At 54.0% G+C, this 8,950-nt stretch overlaps 1 protein-coding gene across 1 annotated transcript in view; it reads right to left on the minus strand.

Moving 5' to 3' along the window:
• Positions 1–3,190: 3,190 nt before the first annotated feature.
• CCDC25 (coiled-coil domain containing 25) overlaps positions 3,191–8,950 on the minus strand; it is a 21,057-nt gene continuing 15,297 nt past the window's right edge. Inside the window, exons 7-9 of the mRNA XM_004682423.2 lie at positions 8,623–8,874; positions 7,992–8,037; positions 3,191–3,608 (exon numbers count right to left, since the gene is read on the minus strand). Coding sequence (XP_004682480.1) covers positions 3,579–3,608; positions 7,992–8,037; positions 8,623–8,874 — 328 coding nt within the window. The 3' untranslated portion in view covers positions 3,191–3,578. The remainder of the gene's footprint in view (positions 3,609–7,991; positions 8,038–8,622; positions 8,875–8,950) is intronic.

Raw genomic sequence — 8,950 nt, forward strand, 5'->3', positions numbered from 1 at the left:
GCTCTGCCGCCCTCCTCAGGTGGCCCCTGGCCTATCCTCCAGCAGAGCTGATAGCTCTGCTGTCAGCCTCCCATATGGTGTCTCCGCCCGGGGGGGGGGCTGGAGACACCTCACACCTGCTCTCTTCTGAGATTTTACTCTTTAGAGTCACTGCAAGATGCAGCAGAGGGGGGGTTCCCCTGAACCCCCGGCCTCACATCACGAAGCCTCAACTGCCTGTCAACACCCTGCCCCAGTGCAGCACCGTCCCCGGCGATGGACCCACAGTCACCGTCACGGCTGACATCAGGGTTCACACTTGGTGCCCTGGCTGTGGGCTCGGGCTGGCGAGGAGATGGCACGTGTCTCCTGACAGCCTCCTATGGAGCCCTGGGCCCTGTCTACCCAGGGCCTCTCCAGACGTCTCCATTCTGACCCACGTGGACCCAGTCAAGAAAAAAATTACAATTCTTCCCGACGTGAGAGCCCAGGAGACTGGGGGGGGGGGGCCGCAACGGGGGGGACGCCTGCAGTGGGGGTCATGGCACCTGGAAGGAGTGGGCACGACAGGCGGAGAGAGGCTTGTTTTCTGAGCCTCCTGAATCCTGGTCGTGAATGAGCCGACAGAAGCGAGGGGAGAGAAGGGGGCGCAGGTCGTGCGGGCCAAGACTCCTCGGCTACAAAGCCGGTCGCAGCCGGTCACAACGTGGCGTGGCGACGGGAGTCTCTCCACCAGGGCGAAGGGGCACACAGGAGGGGTGGTCCCTGGGCGTGCGGACACCCATGCGGGGTCGCAGCCCCTCCCGGCTTCTTGCTGAAAAGGAAGCTGTTCCGGCTAGGGGCGGCAGAATTCAAGCTTGACCGTTTCAGGCCATCCTTCCCTCCCCAGAGACTCTTCAACGCCTTCTGGTTTTGAAGTCAGCGTGGAGCCTCATGGAGACATTTCCTTGACGTAAGGTCAACTCTTCCATTTTGAGGGCTGGGATATGACAAAGCTAAGGGTGTCACAACCGAAGAGAGCTCTGGGAGGCTGAGACAGAAGCACCGCCTCAAGGCGCGTTTTCCTCTTTAGTAACTTTGACTGGTTGACCCGGGACCTGACGGGCAGGTCGGAAAAAGGTTTAAAACCAACGAGCAGCCTTCAGGCCAGAAGAACCCCAATTCTCCTACGCACACTCCAGAAATCATGAGCACGTAACGGTAGCCTCCTCTGCAAGGCGGGCAGCGTGGCAGAAACCAGCGCACCCCCGAGCATGGGAGCCGGGGGGAGGGGCAGGCGTCAGCCCTCATCTCACCGACTGTTCACAGGAGGGTGGATGCGGGAAGGAAAGCAAGGCCCACCTTGCAGAGCGCCCCCCACCTTGTTTCATCAGCTTTCACATGCTGACATTCAGCAGAGGTGACAAGTAGCGAGCTCCTGGGGGAGTCGGAGCTCTCAGCTGTCCGGCCTGGGGACATCCAGCTGAGGGGGGCCCGCTGCCTGCAGGCACCCTGGGAGACCTCAGCGAGCACAGATCTGAGCGCGGGCTCGGCTCATCCGGCCGGCTGCCCACGTCCTGGAACTTCCCCGCAGCTTGGGACATGTGCCAACGAGCACGAGATGACCTCAGCCATGCGCCAGGAGACAAAGTCCTTCTCTCGGGGGCCAAGGAAGCCAGGGAGACTATCCCCCGGCAGCCAGAGGCGGGGGAAATGCAGAGGTCTGAGAGCTGGGAACACGACATGGGGAACTCAGAAGCACGGCCTTGACATTTTAAAACACGTAAGCTATCGTGAAACGTTTTAAACTTGGGCTCCTGGGTCGCTCACATGACGAAGACAGCAGTGTTCCCCCTATCTACCTGTAACGTGGGGCCGGAGTAGGCCTTCGGAAGCAGTGGGAAGACAGAGGTGACTGACTGCCAGAGGCCAAATCTCCCCATTTTAGATGCTGTGGCTGAGGGTCAAACAAGAGCCCCTGGTAGCCAGGGACAGGGCTGCCTCACTGAGTCCCCGGGGTCCTGGGGGCAGACACAGCCATGTGAGGAGGAACACGAGACCCCACAAACTCTGCCGGCTGGAGTCTATGGTAAATGAGCATTCGAAGAAAAGCTGCAGCACTGTCCAAAGCCACGCAGGGATGAAGGCCACCACTGCTGAGTTCTAAGAATTTATGTAACAATGTCCTTCTTTCTAAATAAAAAAATGATACTTTTATTATATATTTTTCAATCACAGGTCTCCAGGGGCTAACAATCATCACACACACATACACACACTACCACTAACTTCTGGAATCATCTCCCACAATCCCTCTCACAATCTGGCCTCTGAGTCACGCTCCGGGAACTTTCCAGTTCAAGTCCACACACCAACTCGGGACAAGTGGAAACTCTACGGTCTTCTGGCTCACCCACAGTCCCACGCAGTGAAGGGAAGGCCATGCTGGAGGGCCGCCAGCCGAGTCAGAGCACAGGGAGGACAGGCCGCTGCTCGCTGCGGGCCCCTGGCCTGCGGGCCGGGGTCGCTCCCTTTCACTGGCTTTGTCTCTTTCTACAGGGGCTGCCTGGCCTGCTGCATGAGGATGTGTCTTCTGCCCAGAATCACTCCGGCCGGCAGGCAGCTCGAATGCGGAGTCCTGTTAAATATTACATAACCGAGTCTACAATTGAGAAATCTGAACTCTGGGGTTACGACTCAAATATTATTTCAGATGACCAAACAAATCACATGGCTGGCTAGCAGAATGCTCAATTCTTTCAAAAATCCTAACTGCATGTGGACTTCTGTTTTCAGCCATTATCCCGAGACATCCGTCCCGTCTCTGCTCCTTCAGCACCATTCCTAGAGTGTCCACTCCCTGCCACGCCTGTCTGGAGCTTGACTCCACGGCCCAGGAGGCAGAAATGTGTTGCCCGGGTGGCCTGGTAATCAGGTCGAGCTGCCCAAGGCCCAGCCCTGATTAACACCGACTGCTTCTTCAAACGTGCTGGTGCCCAGCGGCTGCCTTCAGGGACAGCGGCATGTGGCAGGGAACCAGGCCCAGCTGAGCACGAGGACCTCTCTCCTAACGGTGGCAGGGAAGGGAAATTTGGGTCGGCAATTTCCTGGAAACACCGCCATCGTCTTCAAAGTCCACAAGCCTTTCCAGTCAGGAACCGGGGTGCTGACGGCACTCACATACAATGTTCATGATACACTCTTAACATAGTAAAGACATTTTAAGGATATGAAACGCTTTTTAAGACATCTATTTTCAGGGACAGACCACAGTAATAGAAATAGTCTTTTAAGAGTTGGTTCGTTCTAAAGTCTGTTCCAAAAACAAGGTCAGCCAACTTCCAGGAGGTACCAAGATGTGCTCTGGCAAAAATATTTTCACTTTCCTAAAGTTAAATGCTGTCTTCAAGTCCAACAATATTACATATATATATATATATTTTATCCTTTTCTGTCAGCAAAAAAGGGTAACAATTTTGTTAACTCCAAAACGGATTAATATTTGTATAGAAGGAAGGTAGAGTTCTGTTGTTTGTTTTTTGTCACTCAGAACATAGATGTAATCAAAATATCTGCAACTGTCCCTAAATTCACATCCGTAAAAGGTCCTTTTTCTCCACTCACATGAATTCGTCTGAATCGTTGCCATCCTGAGGAGACAAAAGGTGAGACCGTAAGAGCCTTAAAAACAACTCAATTAGATCAATAAACAATTAAACAAATCCAGATGTAGCCTTAAGAAACAAGCCACCTCACGCCTCTCCATAGTTCAAAAAGCACAAACAATCCCCTCATCGCTGCTCCACCTTCAATGGCGGTTGCTCAGAAGAGCTGGAGGAGCAGCTACATTCACCAAGCTGTCGTTCCAGGGCTTGGAGCACACAGCACCCGGGACAGCGACTTTGAGACAACGGAGCGAGGGCACAGGGGGGCAGGCGGCGGCTCCTTGAGCACCCCAGGGCGTGGGCGGGAGAAGGCTGCCTCCGTGTCTGACAACGCTGCTCCCATCCCAGTACTTCTGGCTTCAAGGTGGTGGCCTCTCTGGGGCCTCACGGGGGCCTCTTTGGGCAGGAAAAGTCATTAGGGAGCAGGTGAGCTGCCGAGTCAGCTGCCTTGTCTAGCCTGTAACACGCAATCTCACGCCACGCGAAGGCTCAGTCTCCAGGGTGTACCGTGTGACTCGGAAACAAGCCCTGAAGATTCCTTTCCGAGCCACTGTACACCCCAAACCACCCCGAGTACCAGCGCTCACAACCGTGTGAGTTCCGGTGCGGCTGCCTGAAAGTCACAACTTTGACCCTGAGACTGTTTCGGCTGTCTCGCTCCCAGCTGTGAGGGGAGGGCGAGGGGCGCACGCCCACACACGCTTCCCTCCCTCGTGGTGCCCGCTGAAGGTGGGCAGGGAATGACGAGACCCAGGCAGGAAACAACTGCGTCTCTCCAGTCCCGCGGGCAGTCCTCTGGCTTCCCTGCACTCCCAGCCCACCACGGAGGGCTCAGCCAGGCGGGGCTCACTGGGACGGGAGCGGCCCTCTAAGCTGGAGGCTAACAACTGCTGCCTCTGAAGGTGAACGCTGAACCGCAAACACTGAGCTCAAGGTTAAGTCTGACCGGTGACAAGGCCGCGAGCGAGCAGGCGCGCAGGGAGCGCAGCGACGTGAGGCACGCATCTCTGAGACCCAAGACTCTCAGGGCAGCTGGTATCCTTTAGGTTCCCCTGCAAGAGTGTTTCGGTATCTCTACTGGGTCTCTCGCCTCCCACTTAAGGAGTGAGAAGGAAATAGGGGGTGGTAAAATGACTGTGGTTCTGGGACCAAATTTAGAGAGATTCGACAAATGATTACAGCTCGAGGATTACTATTATGGACTGGAAGGCAAATCTTCAAAACGAAGACCCACAAGAGAGTGAAAACCTTGTATTTTCCACGACGGACGTGCGTAAGCTACGTCAGAGATCACGTCCAGCTCCCACACGCACCAGCCCTAACTGGGAGTCAAGCGCCGTCGCTGCCGGGAGGCTGGGCAGAGGGGCTGCGTGGGCCAAGGGGCGCCGCTCCGCTCCCGGCGAGCTGCAAACACGACAGGAACAACGGCAGCAACAACGTGGGGGCCAGCACGCGCGCACAGGGAGCCTGGGGCCGGGTCAAACTGAGCAGTAAGGTGAGTACGGCGCTCTGAAGAGCACGAGCCCTGCGATGAAGCCGTCTCCCAGTCAGAAGCGACTGACCCTCAGGCAGGACGCCAGGGTTGCCTGACGAGGGCAGGGGCAGCCGACGGGTCAGGCAGCAGAGGGCCACCCTCACGGCCGGGGGTGAGGGGAGACAGAAGAGCTCCTGAGGAGCAAAAGTGGGCCCTCTCAGACAACGAGACGTCATCTAGCACGGCTGTCCTAAGTTAGTGGTAAACAGAAGATTTAAAACATCGATTTCTAACCACACCAGAGGAAAAAGAAACCACTTACAATAATGCTGCTGGGGAAGTGTCTCGACAACAGGTGAACAAAGCAAGCAGCACCTTTCCACAGCGCCCTAAACCTTGAGGCCAGGCACCAGGTACGACATTCAGAATTCCTAAGATTATCTGTGGTAAAAACTAATTACAAAAAGGAGCCTCCCTGGTGGCACAATGTGTCAAAGCGCAGCACTGCAAGCTGGCCGCCTCAGTGCGAGTTCAACCCCTGACCAGGGAGGTGACCCCCAGGGCGCGGCAGACCTCCCCTGACCACCCGCTGCTCCCCGCAGCAGTGTGCTTCATTACTCGGCCTGTTCTGCTCCCCGCTCTCTCTCTGGTGAATCCCCTGCATCTCTGGACTGCAACCCAGTTATGTATGCATAAATAACCTTAAAAAAAAAAAACAACAAAACTAGTTACCAAAAGTATGTAACTCCAGGCTGTATTATCATAAGCCTTTTTTACTGTTACTTGCTTACATTCATCCCTGGATTTGGGTCAAAATGCTGAATGACCTTTCCACTGGAGATGACTGGCAATAAAGAAAAGTTTTTGTTATACAATGTCAGAAGAACAATACTATTGTAAATTTTACAATACACGTACACTTTCAAATTTTAAATCTGGTCTACAAATGTGATTTTTTTTTTAAAAGGTCATTTACAGTGGTTTATCTTTTATTTCTTTTTTAGGATTTATTTATTTACCTATACAGAACTGGGGTACAGGCCAGAGATGCGGGGGGTAAGAGGAGTCACCAGAGACAGAGCGGGGAGCAGAACAGGCAGATTGAAGAAGCACACTGCTGAGGGGAGCGGCGGGCGGTCAGGAGAGGGCTGCCGCGCCCTGTGGATCTCCTCTCGGGCAGGCGGGGATCGAACCCATGCAGAAGTGGCCTACGCCTCTCAGTTGCGCTCTTACACGCTGCGCCACCAGGGAGGGCCACAAATGTGATTTCTTAAGCCTGAAACTTTTACAGTTACCACTGGAAGACGGTGTCTGCCTTCATGTGTACACACTTACAGGGTGTGTGTACGTGACAGTGTGGTATGTACGTGACTGTGTATGCGCGTGCACGTGTGTGTGAGGACCGTATGTTTATACATCCCAGCTTCAAAACACCACAACGTTTAAACCCTTAACAACAGGAATGAAAATGCGTAATATTGCAGCATAATATAAGCCCAGATTTCTAATGGAAACGGCCAGTAAAAAACACAAAACTTCAACAAACACCTGTAACTACAACACACACATCGGTGTCCAGGCATGTGAAAACTTCTGTGTAACTGTTAAACGATTTAAGAACTCTAAGAAAAACCTCTAGAAAGGATTTAAATCCATCATCTTTGATCCTGGTACTCTATGGGAAAATAGCAACTAAGGACTGAATGGGAAACAGGAATGACCACTTTTATTCTGTGACTAGGGGTGAACTGGTTTACACTTCAGAAGAGCCCTTTCCTGCCAATTCAGCTCCTCCAAGAAGTTAAAGAACTTATTAGGCTACTCAGTTGGCAAATGAAAGTTTAAGTCTCTATTTCAAATTTTAAGTCCAAGGCCCTATTTAATTGCATAATGCTACTCTGGAATCTTTCAGGAATAAATTATAAACATCTCTAATTCACAAAGGAGCCTCACAAACCAACTTCTTCATAGAGACAGGAACAGGGGTTTGGAAGGATCCATATACCAAAGAAGGGCCTAAAGTCCTACCAGTGACTATGGAGTGTAACTAGACTGTTAAGGGACCTGCAATTCTATCAGCTGTTTCCAAGTGTCTCAGCAATGCTGCTTCCCAGAAAGTGGACAGTCCTACTCCAGCACTGCCCGAGACGGCAGCCACAGCCGTGTGTGGCTAGGGTGTCCGAGGGACTGGCCAGTAAATTAGATTCTAATTATTTCAGATTCCAAGTGCTGCATGCAACTAGTAACGAGATTTAACGCCTGCAGCTGGTAAACCAGCTGTAAAACACGCACACTTGCCAAAGCCACGCTCCCGGCCTCGATGTTCACCAGACCTGGTAATAAGTAGACTGGCATCCCCAGACACTTCAGAATAAATCTGGGGAGACAGTACATGTGAGCCACAAGTCCCTGAGACAGTTCTAGTAAAATACTAAAGTGCTGACGCTGAGCTCTCAGGCTGCGCCACAGGCCAGCTCTCCCCCATCTCCGGGCCCGAGGGCACCAAACCCAGCTTGGCCACTTGGCCTGCACCGCAGACAAAATCTCGGGGTCCACACTTGGTGTTCCCGATAGTGGCAGGTGTCTGCGCCAGCACAGGGCTCTGTCCGCAGGGCACGCGCGCCTGGAACTACCAACAGAAGCGGGAGGCGCAAGGCAAGGCCTGCAAGCCCCGGGGACCGCTCACGACCTGTCTACCGGTGCCTCATTAAAGCAAACACACGAGCAAGTCCAGGGGAGCAGGGCGATGCCCAACAGAAGGCGCCAGCTGCCAAGGCACGCCAGGCTGTTGCCAACATGCGAATCGAAACTGGCTCAAAGCTGGCCAGTAACTCACTCATCACAAACTCCTGGTTATTTCTTCAAGGTACACAAGAGCAGAAGGTTAAGCATACCTGATTTGAAGACATGTTCTCCACTTTCATTAGTGATGAATAGCTCCTAGAAGAAAAACACATTGAAAGTGAGATCATGCAGTAGCCAGGCTGGGGTGGCTTTATCCGGCTCTGCTGAGGGTCTTCAGAAGACACGCGGCAGCGGGACAGATCCCCGCCCCAAGGATCTGCACGCTAACAAGGCCAGCTGGAGGGATGCGGACCTCACCGCACAGCTGGCACGGGGCGACTCCCACCCACCTCGCGTCACTCAGGCGCCTAGAGAAGTGGCTGGCCCGACCCGACCGGGCTGCTGCGGAGCGGCTCCTCAGCCGAGAGCAGACAGGACTGGCAGCCAGGCGCCCTGCCGGCTGCAGATACCACAGGGAAGCCGGCGCAAAGCCCCATGTGGGCAGGGTGCTGGGCACCCTTCTCAGTGAGGTGGGCCCCAACCCGGGCCTGACAAGCGGCAGAGCCTGGGCACAGCACGGCAGAGGCAGTGATGCCGCTTACAACACCGCACAGCTCCGGCCGACTGGCAGCAGCCAGAAAGCGTTTCCACAAACGCCCTTCCCTTGCCCACGTCAGGCTCCAGGCAGGTGTCGTGTGGAGACCCCCGCAGGCAGGGCCCCCCGCCGGCGCCCCAACACACCTAAGCTCGTCCATTTCCCTCTTCTTCTTCATCTCTTCCTTCTCTCTCCTTTTCATTTCCTGAATCTGGGCTTTCTTCTCGTTCCTCTCCTCTCGGTCCCTGCACTCCTTCTCTGCTGCCAGGTCCGGGAACCGCTCCGTCTTGGTCTTCTCTAACCGGTTCAGGATCTCATTCACTTTCTTCTCAACGGTTACAATTTTCACCTTTGCAGGAGAGAGGGAGGAGTCAGACTGACTTTTCCTCTCCAATTCAGCGCTCAACATTTTATTTATTTTAATGAGCTGCACACGATGGGGGAAGTTACCAGTGAAAAGGCTGAGCCTTTACT

This window comes from Condylura cristata, unplaced genomic scaffold, assembly GCF_000260355.1.
Source record: "Condylura cristata isolate star-nosed mole 26May11 unplaced genomic scaffold, ConCri1.0 scaffold00014, whole genome shotgun sequence".
Classification (NCBI taxonomy): domain Eukaryota; kingdom Metazoa; phylum Chordata; class Mammalia; order Eulipotyphla; family Talpidae; genus Condylura; species Condylura cristata.